The sequence below is a fragment of the Scyliorhinus torazame genome, chromosome 18, assembly GCF_047496885.1.
Source record: "Scyliorhinus torazame isolate Kashiwa2021f chromosome 18, sScyTor2.1, whole genome shotgun sequence".
In the NCBI taxonomy this organism is placed as follows: Eukaryota; Metazoa; Chordata; class Chondrichthyes; order Carcharhiniformes; family Scyliorhinidae; genus Scyliorhinus; species Scyliorhinus torazame.
In genome coordinates, this window is record NC_092724.1 from 99,247,512 (window position 1) to 99,265,401 (window position 17,890).

The following is a 17,890-nucleotide window of genomic DNA, read 5'->3' on the forward strand; positions in this document are numbered from 1 at the left end:
ATCCGCTATTCCCAATGTGGCCTCCACAACACTGGGGAGACTAAATGCAGGCTGGGTGACCACTTTGTGGAACACCTTCACTCAGCCTGCAAGCAGGACCCCCCAACCTTCCTGTTGTGTGCCATTTAAACTCAGCATCTTGCTCTCATGCCCACATGTCCATCCTTGGCCTGTTGCAAGCAATGTTCCAGTAAAGCTCTCGGTGCAGGCTGGAGGAGCAGCATCTCATCTCCCGATCAGGCATGTTAAAGCACTCCAGACTCAACATTGAGTTGGACAACTTTAAACTGCGACCGTTTTCCTCCATTTTAAACCTGTTTCTTATGTTCCACATATTCTAATGCAACCCCACCCCCCCACCCCACCCACACTGGGCCATTTAACTCTTGTTCTCAAGTTTGCTACATCTTGTTGCAATCTCTCCCAGCTACAGTTTAATGTCCAACACATTTCTCCCTCTCTTTGGTTCATAGAATCTTGATTTTGCAGTGCAGAAGGAGACCATTCGGCCCATCAAGTCTGCACCAGCCCTTGGAAAGAACACCCTACTTAAGCCAACGGCTCCACCCTATCCTTGTAACCCAGTATCTCCACTTAAACCTTTGCACACTAAGGGGCAATTTATCATGGCCAATCCGCCTAACATGCACATCTCTTTGGGAAGTGGGAGGAAACTGGAGCACCCGGAGGAAACCCATGCAGACATGGGAAGGAAGTGCAAACTCCACACAGACAGTCACCTGAAGCCAGAATTGAACCCGGGTCCCTGGAGCCGTGAAGCTAACCACTGTGCCACCGTGCTGCCCTCTGATGATTTGATTCCGATGAAGAGCCATACAGACTTGAAGCAACTCTGTTTCTCTCCCTACAAATGCCTCTTTTAGGTCCAAGCAAGTGAATTACCTCTCCCTCAAGAAAGATCACCATAAAGAGATTTTGCCTTCTTCCAGGTAGCTGTATCAATAATCATCGACTAGGTTATAATTACCAAGATATTATAAGGGTCCAGGCAAGGGTCTCTCTTCAAAACATTGTACCTCCCACCCGCCCCCAACTTTGAATGCACCGAGAGAGGGGGTTCTTAAAACTGCACACAGAATACTACAAGCATTATACTTGACTAACTTGTTTACAAATGTATTCAAGAACCGTAACTTTCAATGTTCTCCAAATGGATAAGCACATCACAACATTAATGATTATAAAAATAAGGGAAACATAATCTTAGTTCTAATATTGAATCAGTAAAAGACACCTTAAAAACTAATGCTACAAACTAAACAAAAATCTCTTCAGATATCCATCAAATACTTAAAGCAAATGTTGCCTTAAATCCCCAAGTGTTTTTGCTATCTGGTGAGCTGGACATTGTGTAGCTGTTGCTCACGCTCACTTTACAAGTGTCCAGCTCATCAATAGCCTGAGAAGTGTTGGCGTAAAATTTTCTGTTCAGCATCTCTGTCTGAGCTGTCAAAAGGTGTCCATCTTATAGTCTGTTGAATCAAATTACACTAATTCCATAAGACTGTGGGTGTTACCTTTTTCTGTAAACACTTCCCCTTTTTATAAGGCTCAATTCTATCTATCATTCATTGGATCATAGAATACCTAGAGTACAGGAGGAGGCCATTTGGCCCATCGAGTTTGCACCGACCCTCCGAAAGAGCATCCCACCCAGCTCCACTCCCCTACCCTCTCCTCTTAACTCCACCGAAGAATATTCTTTATTATTGTCACAAGTAGGCTTACATTACCACTGCAATGAAGTTACTGTGCAAAGCCCCCAGTCGCCACTCCCGGGGCCTGTTCGGGTACACAGACGGAGAATTCAGAATGTCCAAATTACCTAACAAGCACGTCTTCTGGGACTTGTGGGAGGAAACCAGAGCACCCGGAGGAAACCCATGCAGACATGAACAAAGAACAAAGAACAAAAAAATGTAAAGCACAGGAACAGGCCCTTCGGCCCTCTAAGCCCGTGCCGACCATGCTGCCCGACTAAACTACAATCTTCTACACTTCCTGGGTCCGTATCCCTCTATTCCCATCCTAGTCATGTATTTGTCAAGATGCCCCTTAAATGTCACTGTCGTCCCTGCTTCCACCACCTCCTCCGGTAGCGAGTTCCAGGCACCCACTACCCTCTGTGTAAAAAACTTGCCTCATACATCTACTCTAAACCTTGCCTCTCTCACCTTAAACCTATGCCCCCTAGTAATTGACCCCTCTACCCCGGGGAAAAGCCTCTGACTATCCACTCTGTCTATGCCCCTCATAATTTTGTAGACCTCTATCAGGTCGCCCCTCAACCTCCTTCGTTCCAGTGAGAACAAACCGAGTTTATTTAACCGCTCCTCATAGCTAATGCCCTCCATACCAGTGTAAGGTTTTCGGGCAATTCGGCCCTTCTTGGACTGCCCAAGAATAAAACCCAGAGACTGTAAACTGGACATTTGTCAGCCAAAAGAACGTAACCAGATTTCCCAGCAGGCTTGGTCCGCTGAGCTGAGTAGGGGCATAGGTATTTACAAACCCCCCCCAGGAGCGACAAGGAAGAAGGAGCCAGACAACTAGATAAGATTAAACACAGAGACAAAGGGGCATGGTAATGCTGTAAGGGGCCTGCCTGCAAGCAGGACAATGGGATGGTCATAGCCCCATGCAGATGTAAATGACTTTGCCTCCACCAGAGCAGTATCCAATCAACACCCCATCAACATAGCAGTGATCTCCAGAGCAGATGGAAGACTTTGAAAATCTTCACAAGGGAGCTCAACCTCGTTATCTCAAAAAGCAGACTGGAGGCGGACCTAGGGGAGGTACTCCTATCTTGACTAGTCTGACAGGCTCAAAGGGGGCAGGACCAGCGGGAACTTTAAACCTTATGGATTCAATGCAAAAGGGGCTGGCCGAACACAGGAAAAAGCCAGGTAAAACGGATATAAAAGGGGCTGTGTTTCGATTGAGGGTCTCTTGGCTTGACCTCTCCACCTTTGACTTGACCTCCTGCAGCCTGTGACTGTAAGTACCCTGCAGCAGCTTACGAAACTCCCTGGACCTTGATAGTGGTTGAGGCTTTGGGGAAGGGGGCTTGATTTGTGTTTTGTGCCCTTGCTAAAATTGTGTAACAATAAGATTTTACGTTGTGTCCGTTATAGTACTTTCTGAATAGACTTAGTTTGTGTTAGAGTTTAAGATTTTATTATAATTTCTTCTGTTTGATGATTTTGACCTGGGTTTTGCAATAAACATTGATTTGCTGATAATTGGAGTCGTTTCAATTCTTCAATCTCTCACCAGCGATCTCAGACCAAGTCATTGTTAAGATATTCCTCACCTTAATTCCGGGGTCGAGAATCTAGGGTCAACTTGAATGATTCCAACCCGTTCACTCAGGACAGGCTGCTGGTTAGGTAATAAACAGCATTGTCCTATTCTCTCTCTTGGGAAAGCTACTCCAGCGAAGTAGGAACCGGGTGGGTGTTGCACCACCGGCAAGAGAGAGAATCACCTGGGCATTGGTGGGAGTCTGGATATCTGTGTGATATAAGCCTCAGGCTTCCGGTTGGGGATAAACGGCAGGCTTGATTCAGTGCTCTCTCCCGTGGAGGTGTCCCAGTGCGGCATCCCCTGGCCTCTGAAGTTTCAGTGCCAGCTGGAGAGAGACACACACAGATACTCAAACCCCAGATATCGGCCCAGTAGTGGAGTAGCAGAGATGGAACCCTCTACACCAGGCAGCATTCTGGTAAATCTCTTATGCACACTCTCTAAAGCCTTCACATCCTTCTGGTAGTGTGGCGACCAGAATTGAACACTATACTCCAAGTATGCATAACTAAGGTTCTATACAGCTGCAACATGACTTGCCAATTCTTATACTCAATGCCCCGGCCAATGAAGGCAAGCATGCCGTATGCCTTCTTGACTACCTTCTCCACCTGTGTTGCCCCTTTCAGTGACCTGTGGACCTGTACACCTAGATCTCTCTGACTTTCAATACTCTTGAGGGTTCTACCATTCACTGTATATTCCCTACCTGCATTAGACCTTCAAAATGCATTACCTCACATTTGTCCGGATTAAACTCCATCTACCATCTCTCCGCCCAAGTCTCCAAACAATCGAAATCCTGCTGTATCCTCTGACAGTCCTCATCGCTATCCGCAATTCCACCAACCTTTGTGTCGTCTGCAAACTTACTAATCAGACCAGTTACATTTTCCTCCAAATCATTTATATATACTACAAACAGCAAAGGTCCCAGCACTGATCCCTGTGGAACACCACTGGTCACAGCCCTCCAATGAGAAAAGCATCCTTCCATTGCTACTCTCTGCCTTTTATGACCTAGCCGGTTCTGTATCCACCTTGCCAGCTCACCCCTGATCCCGTGTGACTTCACTTTTTGTACTAGTCTACCATGAGGGACCTTGTCAAAGGCCTTACTGAAGTCCATATAGACAACATCCACGGCCCTACCTGCATCGATCATCTTTGTGACCTCCTCGAAAAACTCTGTCAAGTTAGTGAGACACGACCTCCCCTTCACAAAACCATGCTGCCTCTCACTAATACGTCCATTTGCTTCCAAATGGGAGTAGATCCTGTCTCGAAGAATTCTCTCCAGTAATTTCCCTACCACTGAAGTAAGGCTCACCGGCCTGCAGTTCCCTGGATTATCCTTGCTACCCTTCTTAAACAGAGGAACAACATTGGCTATTCTCCAGTCCTCCGGGACATCACCTGAAGACAGTGAGGATCCAAAGATTTCTGTCAAGGCCTCAGCAATTTCCTCCCCAGCCTCCTTCAGTATTCTGGGGTAGGTCCCATCAGGCCCTGGGGACTTATCTACCTTAATATTTTTTAAGACACCCAACACCTCGTCTTTTTGGATCTCAATGTGACCCAGGCTATCTACACACCCTTCTGCAGACTCAACATCTACCAATTCCTTCTCTTTGGTGAATACTGATGCAAAGTATTCATTTAGTACCTCGCCCATTTCCTCAGGCTCCACACATAGATTCCCTTGCCTATCCTTCAGTGGGCCAACCCTTTCCCTGGCTACCCTCTTGCTTTTTATGTATGCGTAAAAAGCCTTGGGATTTTCCTTAACCCTATTTTTCCTGACCCCTTTTAGCCCTCCTGACTCCTTGCTTAAGTTCCTTCCTACTTTCCTTATATTCCACACAGGCTTTGCCTGTTCCCAGCCTTTTAGCCCTGACAAATGCCTCCTTTCTCTTTTTGACGAGGCCTACAATATCTCTCGTTATCCAAGGTTCCCGAAAATTGCCGTATTTATCCTTCTTCCTCATAGGAACATGCCGGTCCTGAATTCCTTTCAACTGACACTTGAAAGCCTCCCACATGTCAGATGTTGATTTGCCCTCAAACATCCGCCCCCAATCTATGTTCTTCAGTTCCCGCCTAATATTGTTATAATTAGCCTTCCCTCAATTTAGCACATTCATCCTAGGACCACTCTTATCCTTGTCCACCAGCACTTTAAAACTTACTGAATTGTGGTCACTGTTCCCGAAATGCTCCCCTACTGAAACTTCTACCACCTGGCCAGGCTCATTCCCCAATACCCGGTCCAGTACCGCCCCTTCCCTAGTTGGACTGTCTACATATTGTTTTAAGAAGCCCTCCTGGATGCTCCTTACAAACTCCGCCCCGTCTAAGCCCCTGGCACTAAGTGAGTCCCAGTCAATATTGGGGAAGTTGAAGTCTCCCATCACCACAACCCTGTTGTTTTTACTCTTTTCCAAAATCTGTCTACCTATCTGCTCCTCTATCTCACGCTGGCTGTTGGGAGGCCTGTAGTAAACCCCCAACATTGTGACTGCACCCTTCTTATTCCTGATCTCTACCCATATAGCCTCACTGCCCTCTGAGGTGTCCTCCCGCAGTACAGCTGTGATATTCTCCCGAACCAGTAGCGCAACTCCGCCACCCCTTTTACATCCCCCTCTATCCCGCCCGAAACATCTAAATCCTGGAACGTTTAGCTGCCAATCCTGCCCTTCCCTCAACCAGGTCTCTGTAATGGCAACAACTTCATAGTTCCAAGTACTAATCCAAGCTCTAAGTTCATCTGCCTTACCCGTAATACTTCTTACATTAAAACATATGCACTTCAGGCCACCAAACCCGCTGTGTTCAGCAGCTTCACCCTGTCTGCTCTGCCTCAGAGCCCCACTGTCCCTATTCCCTAGTTCTCCCTCAATGCTCTCACCTTCTGACCTATTGCTCTCGTGCCCACCCCCCTGCCATACTAGTTTAAACCCTCCCGTGTGACACTAGCAAACCTCGCAGCCAGGATATTTATGCCTCTCCAGTTTAGATGCAACCCGTCCTTATATATGTCACACCTGCCCCGGAAGAGCTCCAGTGGTCCAGATAACGGAAACCCTCCCTCCTACACCAGCTGTTTAGCCACGTGTTTAGCTGCTCTATCTTCCTATTTCTAGCCTCATTGGCACGTGGCACAGGGAGTAATCCCGAGATTACAACCCTAGAGGTCCTGTCTTTTAACTTTCTGCCTAGCTCTCTGAACTCCTGCTGCAGGACCTCATGCCCCTTCCTGCCTATGTCGTTAGTACCAATATGTACAATGACCTCTGCCTGTTTGCCCTCCCCCTTCAGGATGCCCTCTACCCGTTCGGAGACATCCTGGACCCTGGCACCAGGGAGGCAACATACCATCCTGGAGTCTCTTTCACGTCCACAGAAGCGCCTATCTGTGCCCCTGACTATAGAGTCCCCTATTACTATTACTCTTCTGCGCTTTGACCTTCCCTTCTGAACATCAGAGCCAGCCGTGGTGCCACTGCTCTGGCTGCTGCTGTTTTCCCCTGATAGGCTATCCCCCCCGACAGTATCCAAAGGGGTATACCTGTTCGAGAGGGGGACAACCACAGGGGATTCCTGCACTGACTGCCTGCCCTTTCTGGTGGTCACCCATTTCTCTGCCTGCACCTTGGGTGTGACCATATTTATATAACTGCGATATATGACGCTCTCCGCCACCTGCGTGCTCCTAAGTGCATCCAATTGCTGCTCCAACCGAACCATGCGGTCTGTGAGGAGCTCCAGTTGGGTGCACTTTCTGCAGATGAAGCCATCCGGGACGCTGGAAGCCTCCCGGACCTGCCACATCTCACAGTCAGAGCACTGCACCCCTCTAACTGACATTGCGTCAATTAATTAGTAAATTAAAATTAAAAGTTTTTAAAAATGTATTTTTTATTTTTTAAAGTTACTGTTAACTACCTGTTTTCTAGCACTAGATTTCTAATATAAATGTGAAAGCTAAATATAGTACTCTCCGATCTCTGGCTTAGATACCCCTCTAAATTATAATTAAGTAATTATGTTTAATTAGTTACCAATGCTTAATTTTTTAAATTTAGTGCATGGGGAGAACATGCAAACTTTACACAGACAGTCATTCAAGGCTGGAATCAACCCCACGTCCCTGGCACTGTGAGGCAGCAGTGCTAACCACTTTTCCACCTTGCCACCCCCAATTGATAATTATTTTATAATTGGTAATTATTTAATTGTTGAGGATTCCCTTATTATTTGAACATTTACCTGGTCAATGGCTGTTTGCAACATCTTTCAGTAGCAATGTCTATAATGTATTTAACTTGTTTTGCATTTTCATAATTTGTGTTTTCTAAAAACGGATTTAACGCTTTACCGCATTGTCAGCTTCATATTACTTTGTCCATGATGAAGTCATCAAATAGTCGAAGCCTTTCTCTTTTTTCCTTAAGATCAGCAAAAATTGAATCTTGGAAGAATGGTTTGCGATATTCAAACTAAGGTGATTAATAAGTGGTAATCATTTAAGGAGATGTTCCATACCACCTAAAGTTAATGTGTGATGAATCCTTCATTTAAAATAAAAACAATAATTGTGCTCTTTTGTAGATAAAGTTGACTCCAATATATTACGATATCATTTTAACATTTAAAAAAAAATAGGTCATTTAGAATATAAAACAGACAGGGTTTAAAATATTCTATTTTTTTCTCGAATATTGCTGTGCCGTGCTATCTGTGTCCTTTGTGACCTTTTGTAACAGCTTGTACAGTCTGTTTATATCAAAGATTTTGGAAAAGTTCTAATCGGTTTGTCAGACGCAAAGATGTCCCGATGTGTGTGCAAAGACCTTTGGAGCAGGTCCATCTGCTTTGTTTAACAAAGGTAACCACGTCTTCAATTTAAGGTATGAATTCCTAATTATATATGAATTCAATCTATTACCTATAGTTCACCTAACTAATTTTCGTGCCAGTTTGCATTCTCTGGATGCTAGAGAAAATTTGAAAAGGTTCACTATTGTGACAGGACACACTGGGCTAGTGTGTGGTCAATTCCAGCCCCACTTGACCTGGACATGCAACACAGGTGAAATTAGATTTTATTTAAAATACCCGAGTCCTTGGCTGAGCCCAATAAACTACAGTCACCAGGTGTGTAACTTTAACACAAGTAACCTTTTTTTATGTACAGTATTGTAATTAAACTGATAGAAAATGTAACTAATTATCGAATACACCTTTCTCAATGTCCCCCCCCCCTTTCTAACTATCCCCACTCTCTATACATACACAGATAAATATTACAGAGGGGAAAGGGTAGTTGAAAGTTAAAGAAAATATTAATAAAATAAAAGGATAAAAGATCTTTGATGCACTGGCATGACTTCCAGTTAATGTCTTTCTGAAGTTCATTTTGGTACTTCTTCCATCTAGGCATGAGATGTTTTTCTCTGGCAAGGTTGTTTCCTTTCTCTGCACATTCATGACAAACGCTGGATTACAGCAAAATTGGTCACGCACTTACTGGTTTTAGAACAATAAAGCAGTTCTTTCACTTCAGCAAGCAAGAGAGCGAGCGTTCCTTCTCCTTCTAAGGTCTAAACACTTCTACCAAGTTCTCTCAGAAAGCATCACACAGGAATCAATCACTGACTTGTTACAGGCAGAACACTGTCCCTGGCCAACCTACTGGTTGCCAGCCAACTAATCGAGATAACTTCCTCCAAAGCTGGTTCCGTAGATCCACCCGGTGCCAAAGAGTCTGACTTTTCCTTTCCAAAACAAGACCTGGGAATACCCTGTCCTGGCAAGCATTCTTCTGCTTAAAGGCACATCCCAATTATGGATCCACAGACCAAAAATAATAAAATTAAATAAATGGGAAAAAAGGAAATAAACAGGAAGGATTCTTACATATCATCCCCCTTAGAGGGATGAAACATCATTTCAAGAACATTTCATCACAAGGTATGTGACACAAATCACAAAACACACATCCAATCATCCTTTGTTTTCCACTATCAACGTTCCTCAAATTCTTATATCTCCCATTTACCATCATTAAACCTGTGACAGTGCATCCACAAACAAATTGTCCTTTCTAGGAATATGCAAAATGTATGCATTGAAAGAATGCAACAATAAACAGCAACAGAAGAATCTTGCGTTCTAAGTTCTAAATTTTAAGAAAAGTAAATTTAGAGAACCCAATTTATTATTCCCAATAAAGGGACAATTTAGCGTGACCAATCCACCTACCCTGCACATCTTTTGGGTTGTGGGGGCGAAACCCAAACAAACACAGGGGGAATGTGCAAACTCCATACAGTCAGTGACCCAGAGCCGGGATCGAACCTGGGACCTCTGCGCCGTGAGTCAGCAGTGCTAACCACTGCACCGCCATGCTGCCCCCGAGTTTTAGATTTTTACAAAATGTTAAGAGAAGAGCAAAGCAGGGTTGCTTTTTATAGGGGTTGTTTTCAGGATAGCGAAAGCTGGAGAAGGAACAGTGGCAGCTCCGGTCTTTAAACAGAGTGCTCAACCAACGTGTACATATCCATCCACGTAAGGAAATGTAGGGCGGCTCAACCATCATGATGAGTTACAACTATTGCTTCATAAATACAGGAGACATATAATTCACAGGCAGTACTCCAGTGCTGCCAACACCTGGCATGCAGATCTCACAGAGTCCAGCAGAAACCCCAATGATTTGGTTAAAGCAGGGAGGAGCCAGGTTGAAGAAAATTGATAGAAGTAGCATAGCATTGAATCGAATGTAAAAGGGTCGGAGCGCTCCTGGACACCAATTAGAATAGGTGAAAAGAGGAAATGATAGGGTGGGATCTGGGCTATACATAATTAGAGAATGGGTAAGTGGAATAGGTCAGGACCAAGCATGTAACATTCAAATGGAGTATCATATTAATCAGGGAATGTGACCTGACAATCAGATGGGGGGTGGGGGGATGTTGAAGGGCAGAGATAGAATCAGATACCTGACATTAAAAGCAGTTGAAATAACATAGGTGGCAGCCAAAAATTCCAATCCTGTAGGAATCATCCAGATAGGCTGACACTGCTTGTCTATATCAACATGAGTAAATCTACATTGAATTTCCATGGCACTGTTTGCAACAAATTTGCAAAGATCAGCGAACAATATGCATAGCTGCTTCATTAAGGACTGATTTGACATCTGTTAAACACATTACGACCTCTGTTAAAATGATAGCCGGGAGAAATTCTTACAAACACATTATATTAGTCACTGATGTTCAACGATATGAGTTTCCAAAAGCGTGACACCAGACAGACAGACTCAATTTCTGATTGTAGCACCATTCAGCTGCATGGAAGCTTGTGACAGCTCACTTGCCCCGGACAGCTTTTTTGCGAGTTACATTGTCTCCTGAAGACAGCAACAAGAGTGCCGCACATAACTGTTGACCTGCCCTCCATTTCTTTAGTGAGTTAGGGGTGATTACAAATTCATTTGTTGTACTGCTTTGAGATAGAAACGGCTCTTATCAGTCCCCGCACTCACTTTTCCCATAAATAGGCTGTCCACTTTAAGCTAAAACATTTGTCAACAACATTTTCTCAGTTTGACTTTTCAAGCAATACATTGATGTTGTTTAGGTTGTTTGGCGGAATGAACAATTTTGGCCCTCAGGGAAACAATGGAGAATTTAATTCCCGCCTGCATGAAGAAATGACTCACACAGTATCCACCTTCTTCAAGTATATGAGATCCTGGACAAATTGGACTTGGAAAGGGTGTTTCCTCTTGTGGGTGAGTCCGCAGTGAGGGTCACTGTTTTAACATTAGGAGTCACCCTGTCAGACAGAGATTAGACCATTTTGTTTTTCTCTCAGAGGGCTGTGGGACTCTGGAACTCTCAGCCTCAGAAGGTGGTGGAGGATGGGGTCGCTCAATATTTTTAAGGCGGAGGTAGAGATTTTAGTTTGGTGAGGGGATCAAAGATTATCTGGGGGTAGTTGGGAATGTGGAATTTGAAGCACAGTCAGATCAGCCATGATCTTATTGAATGGCAGAGCAGACTTGAGGGGCCGAAGGGCTCCTGTTTCGCAGGTTTGCATGTTTGCATGTTCTTTGAACAGTCCATATATGGTAGGGTGCCACGGTGGTGCAATGGTTAGTATTGCTGCCTCATGGCGCCGAGGACCCGGGTTCGATCCTGGCCCCGGATCACTGTCCGTGTGGAGTTTGCACATTCTCCCCATGTCTGCGTGGGTCTCACCCCCACAACCCAAAGATATGCAAGGTAGGTAGATTGGCCACAATAAATTGCCCCTTAATTGGAAACATTTAAAAATGAACAGTCCATATGCTACCCAGTCAGTGATGTACAGAAATATGCAGGCATTTTTGGAATGTTGGGACAAGCAATAACTAGTTTTCACACAACAATAATCTAGGAATGATGATTGAATGATGGATGTAGGCCAGGACACCAGGAGAAACTTTTCTTTTAGTACTGCTGTGGCATCTTCTACAGCTCCTTGAGAAGGCTGATAGGGTCTCAATTTAAGGTTAGAACCATAGAAATACTACAGCGCAGAAGGAGGCCATTCAGCCCATCGAGTCTGCACCAAACCTGTGAAAGAGCACCCTACCTAGGCCCACTCTCCCGTCTCATCTGTGTAACTTCACAATCCCATCCAACTGGCACATCCTTGGACACTAAAGGGTAATTTAGCATGGTCAATCCACCTAACCAGCACATCTTTGGACTGTGGGAGGAAACTGGAGCACCCAGAGGAAACCCATGTAGACACGGGAGAATGTGCAAGCACCACACAGACAGTCTCTGTCTGTAATCTCTGTAGTTACTATAGAAAGAGAACTCTCTCGGTGCCATGCTCAGTACTGTACTGAAGTGTCAACCTAGGCTAGATAATTACATTCAAGTCTCTTCTTGACTTTCTGACTGAAGAGACAGGAATGCCAGCAAGACTGATACATTAAGAATTATGCTGCCTGAATATTAGCACTTAAATGTTTAATATCTTTGTACTAAATTGCTTAGTTCACCATTTTAATATATTAACCTGTATAAAGTTAGAGGTTAGTGTCTCAATTACAATACAGCAGCCGGGAACTCTGCACAACAACGTTAAATGTTAAATACACAAATTTACTCAAGTGTAAATTCACGGTTTAAATCTAACGGGTCACCTTATGGATTTATGTTCTTGGGGTGGAGCTTTGCGCATTGGAAAGCACATCAGGTGTTTGGAAAATTACCTCCAATTCTTGACTCACCACCCTGAGCTACTGAAATGTACTCCCTATGAAAGGCGGGGGCTGGGGGCGGGGGGGGGGGGGTGGATTTCACAGTGCTGGAGTGTGTTTTGTTAATAAAAATATCATTTTTGGAATGCTGGAGTCATTGGCAAAGTTGGCATTTATCACCCTTCCCTCCCTCCGCCGTTGATGCGCAGGGCAGCCGTATGTGCCATCTACAAGATGCACTGCAGGAACTCACCAGGGCTCCTCAGACAGCACCTTCTAATCCCATGACTGCTACCATCTAGAAGGGGAAGGGCAGCAGATACGGGAACACCACCACCTGGAGGTTCCCCTCCAAGTTACTCACCATCATCACTTGGAAATATCTCGTTGTTCCTTCACTGTCACTGGGTCAAAATCCTGGAACTCCCTCCCTAACAGCACAGTGGGTGTACCTACACCGCATGGACTGTGCAGCAGTTCAAGAAGAGCAATTAGGGATGGTAAATAAATGCCAGCGAAACCCACATACATTCCTTGAATGAATAAAATGTCACCCTTGAGAAGCTGGCCTTCTCCACAGAGTGGTCAGGTAGGAAGTTCCAGTCTGTTGACCCAGCAACGATGAAGGAAAGGAGCTATATGCCCAAGCCGGGTGGTACTTGACTCAGTTGGGCACCGGGAGGTGTTGGTATTGGTGCATTTATTCACCTGTTGCCCTTCCAGATGGTGGACACTGCAGGTTTGGAAGATATTGCACTAACTGTAATGAAGAATATGATTTGGGCATCTGTGACTAGAGCTAGGCCGGCACAATCACCAGACATTTTGAAAGGTAATGAATGGGTCACAATAATTAGAAAGATAAAATGCCTCTGTTAGACATTCACTCCAGACTGACCTCGTTCAGCAGGCGGCGTCAGATGAATAAAACTTCGACATTTTTCCCCTGTGAAGCGACACAGAAGAAAACAAAGTGAACAAACAAAAAAACAACACGAGGCACAAGTCATCGTTTGAAAATATAGAACAGGCACTTGCACTTAACAGCATTTATTTACCCTTATTGGAAAGAGATAGAAGTAGAGATTTGTAGGTATTGTGGAGGAATTAAATTGCCTCATTCAACCAAAAACATAGGGGGAACTGAAGTTAAACACAGGCTGCAAAAGGCAATATTACCCATGGATAGACCGATGACAATTATTGCAACAGTGCAAGCAGCCCCTCTACGGTTACAGGGGAACTTCTGTGTACAAACATCTCTGCCCGCCTTATTTTGTTGATTACTCGAGTGTCTGAATAATGCCATTGTCAGAGTAGATCTTGTGAAGCTGGCTATGGAAGGTGCGAGAATTAAATTCGTCTTTATAAATGCTATATGACCTGTTAGAGAGAGAGACGGTTTGTTCCCACCACCACTCCTCGCCCAGTGCTGGGTCCCTCACATCTCCAGGGCCACCCTCCGACTCCTGGGACCGTCTCTGCCGCTTTGAGCTTCCATCGATTCTGCACGTCCCGGACGGAGGGTGTGCGTGTGAACACTCTGCACCCCTCTCCCAGCACGAAGTCGCCACGTTTGACGGAGAAGGCTTCTAAAAACAGAAAACGCTGGGACAACCTCAGCAGGTCTGACAGCATCTGCCCGAGAGAGAGGGGAGCTGACGTTTCGAGTCTGGATGACTGTTTTGCCAGAGCATATTTGCTCCTTCTGACCTCAGACATAATCAATGTGGGCTGGTCAGGGTGCTCTATTCCTGTGTTCTTCGTATCGTGTGTGTGTTTGTGTGTGTGTGGAGGGGGGGGGGGGGGGTAAAAAAAGAGAGAGGAAGCGATTAAAACAGAAATAGAAGTTTCAAGGAACAGGGAGCACTTTGATTTGGGAGGAGAGGGGAGGGGAGTGCCTACACCGACAGGAACAGACGATGGGTTGATGTGACCCCTGGAGCTGGATGAAGCTCTCTCTGGGTCCTGTTACGGACCTGCCTCTCTCCCTCAAGTCAGCACAAGGTTTACACCCTCTCTCCCCATTCACACCAAAGAGCCACATGACCCTCACTTCGGCAACCACCGGGAAATGATTCTGCCTAATTCTAACGCAGGTAGAGTTGGTCCCAATGTATAAGAAGCACTGACAGATTTCCATGTGTCTATCTAACCGCAGGTATTTGCATAGATAGGAGAGGATACATTGGAGGAAATAGAGTGTTAGATACAGAGAGAAGAGAGAGGCATCTACAACACACACACTGACTGACAGATGGACATATAGACAGATAGATGTGTTTATTTATAAACAGAAATAGCTAGCTGAAACTCCACTGACCTTCCCCGCTAATGTTTTCTTCGCAAGAGAACCAGATGCCGGCGTGAAAATAGCAAACGACATATTTATCATCGCCTGTCTCCCAGCTGTAGCGGACCACACTGCTATCGTTCCTGTCTGGACTGTTATACTCGATACAGTTGTTCTGCTTCCCCTTTGCGTTGGTTTTGCAGAAGGGCTTCGCTACTTTCCTGGTGCCCTCGCACCAGTAGCTCGTACTGAAGGCGGTCACACAGAAGACCAGGGCGATAAAGTTGAGAGTGAGAGCGAGAGACGCCCTGTGCCTCCTGTCGATTCCCATGTTTTAACGGAGGGAGAGAGAGAGAGTGAGAGTTGGGAGGGTTTGGGAGAGGGTGAGGGCTCACATATTAATCCGCGCTGCCCTTCTGAAATGTCCAGCCCCTTCCTCCCCACCCGGTGCCCATTGCTCACCACTGCGCCCACCCTCCTCGGGCACCCACACTCTGGCTTGCCCCCTGCTCCATGCTGTGTGTGAGTGCGGGGATGCAGTTGTCTCAGAGCTAGGAGGCGGCACTTTCCTCCCTGGGAACTCCAACAACGTTATCTGTGTCTCTTCTCCTCTACCCCCCCCCCCCCACCCCTCCGGGAGGGGAGGGGGCAGGCCAATCACACGCCGTTCACTCATCGCAATGAAATCAAACAGGCAGCCTCCTCCCCTCCACTGCGATCCTGTCCCGTGCAACAGGTCCTCCTCCACTCCCTCCCCCACTCTCCCTCCCTTGCCTCTCTCTCCCCTCACCCCTCCCTCCCTCTTCCTCTGCCTCTCACTCCCTCCCGCTCCCTTCCCCTGCCTCTCCCTCCCCTTCCCCTGCCACCCTCCCTCCCCCACACCCTCCCTCCCTCCCTCCCCCTCCTTTCTCCTGCCTCTCCCTCCCCCACTCCCTCCCCTTCCCCTGCCTCCCTCCCTCCCCCTCCCTTCTCCTGCCTCTCCCTCCCCTTCCCCTGCCTCTCCCTCCCTCACTCCATCCCTCCCCTCCTCCCTCTCCCCTCCCTTGCCTCTCTCTCCCCTCCCTCCCCCTTCCCCTGCCTCTCCCTCGCTCCCTCCCCTCCCTTCTCCTGCCTCTCCCTTCCTCACTCCCTCCCCATCCCCTCCCCTGCCTCTCCCTCCCCTCCCTCTCCCTTCCCCTATGCCTCCCTTCTCCCTCCTCTCTCCAATTCCATCCCCTTCCCCTGCCTCTCCCTCCCTCATTCCCTCTCTCCTCCATTGCCTTTCCCTCCCCTCACCCCTATCTCCCCCACTCCCTCCCTCTTCCCCTGCCTCTCCATCCCTCACTCCCTCCCCCTCCCTTCCCCTGCCTCTCCCTCCCCTCCCTCTCCCTTCCCCTCTGCCTCCTTTCTCCCTCCCCCGCCCCTCCCTCACCCTCACCCTACCCTCCCTCCCTCTCCTTCGCCCTTCCCTCTCCTTCCCCTCCCCTCTCCCATTTCCTCCCCTGCCCCTCTCCGCCCCATCCCTCTCCCCTCCCTTACCCTCTCCCACCCTTTCCCTTCCCCTCCCCATTCCCTCTCCCATCTCCTCTCCCTCCCCTCCCTGCCCCCACTCTCTCTCCTCCACATCACCCCTCCCTCCTGCCATCTCCTCTCGGTCCCCTCTCCTCCTCCCTTCCCCTCTCTCCGACCTGCCCTCCCCCTTCCCCACTCTCTACCACATCCTCTCCCTCCCCTTCCCAGCCCCCCCTCTCCTCTCCCTCCCCTACTCCCCCTTTCTCCCTCTCCCTCCTGTCTCCCCCCTCATCGCCCCTTTCTCCCTCCCCTCTCACCTCCTCTCATCCCCTCTCCCGTCCCTCCCCTCTTCCCTCCCTCCCCTCTCCTCTTCCCTCCCTCCCCTCTTCCCTCCCTCCCCTCTTCCCTCCATCCTCTCTTCCCTCCCCCTCTTCCCTCCCTCACCTCTTCCCCTCTCCCTCCCTCCGCTCTCCCTTCTGCTCTTCCTCCTCCTCCTTCCCCCTCTTCCTCCTCCCCCTTACTCCCTCTCCCCAATATCCCTCTCCCCACCCCTTCCTCCTCCCTCCCCTGTCTCTCCCTCTCCCCACTTCCACCCCTCTCTCCTCTTCCCCCTCCCCCTCTCCTCCCCCTCACCCTCACCCTTCCCCCTCCCCTCACCCCTCCCTCCCCCTTCCCCTCCCTCCCCTTTCCTCTCCCGCCCATTTTCCCCTCCCTCCCCTCTGCCCTTTCCCCTCCCTCCCCTCTCCCACTTCTCCCCTCCCTTCCCTTTCCCTCCCCTCTCTCTTCCTTTCCCCTCTCTCTCCCCCTCACTTATCCATTCCCCCCTCCCATCCCTCCCTCCCTCTCCCTACCCCTATTCCTCCCTCCCCCTCTTCTCTCTCCCCCTTCTCCTCTCCCATCTCTCCCTCTCTGCTCCCTCCAATCTCCCCTCTCTACTCTCTTCCCTCTCTCCCCCTCTCCCTCCCTCTCCCCATCTCCCTCCATCTCCCTTCTCCCCTCCCCACCCTCTCACTCCATCTCCCTCCCACCCTCCCCGCCCCTCTCATGGTTGATCAGCCGGCCCCCGTCACAGAGATGATGAACCGATTCCTCACCTGGGCTGCAGTGGGTAGACAAACTGCTCCCCGGTGACTTTATTTTCAACTCGATTTTCAGCTGCCGAGTGGGCACCGTGTTGGTCAACAGGCTGAAACATCTGGGCAGACAAGGGGGTGAAACTGTCCTGTGTCCGTGAAAGAGATTGACAGCACTTCACAGGTCTGAATGGATCAGATATTGAGGAATTCAATTTCTACCACCAATGTGTGTCGGGTTAGGGACGGTGTTGATGGTTTATTCTGTATCTGGGCAGCTTGCAGCCGAGTTTCACTTTCGACACTGGGTAGTGCTGTTCACCAAGGAGGGAGATCGGACCGCTCTGTGGTGGCCACACTGTGGAACGAAGGACACGACTTTGCCGTGCTGCATGTTCCAGGCGAAACGATAGAAGTTTTCTAAAATATGCAACA

The 17,890-nt window shown here is 47.8% G+C and overlaps 1 protein-coding gene across 1 annotated transcript in view; it reads right to left on the minus strand.

Moving 5' to 3' along the window:
* Positions 1-15,470, minus strand: part of gsg1l2b (gsg1-like 2b) — a 298,403-nt gene extending 282,933 nt beyond the window's left edge. Inside the window, exons 1-2 of the mRNA XM_072483080.1 lie at positions 14,922-15,470; positions 13,497-13,544 (exon numbers count right to left, since the gene is read on the minus strand). Of these exons, the coding sequence (XP_072339181.1) occupies positions 13,497-13,544; positions 14,922-15,222 (349 nt within the window). The 5' untranslated portion in view covers positions 15,223-15,470. The remainder of the gene's footprint in view (positions 1-13,496; positions 13,545-14,921) is intronic.
* Between the last annotated feature and the right edge of the window lie 2,420 nt (positions 15,471-17,890).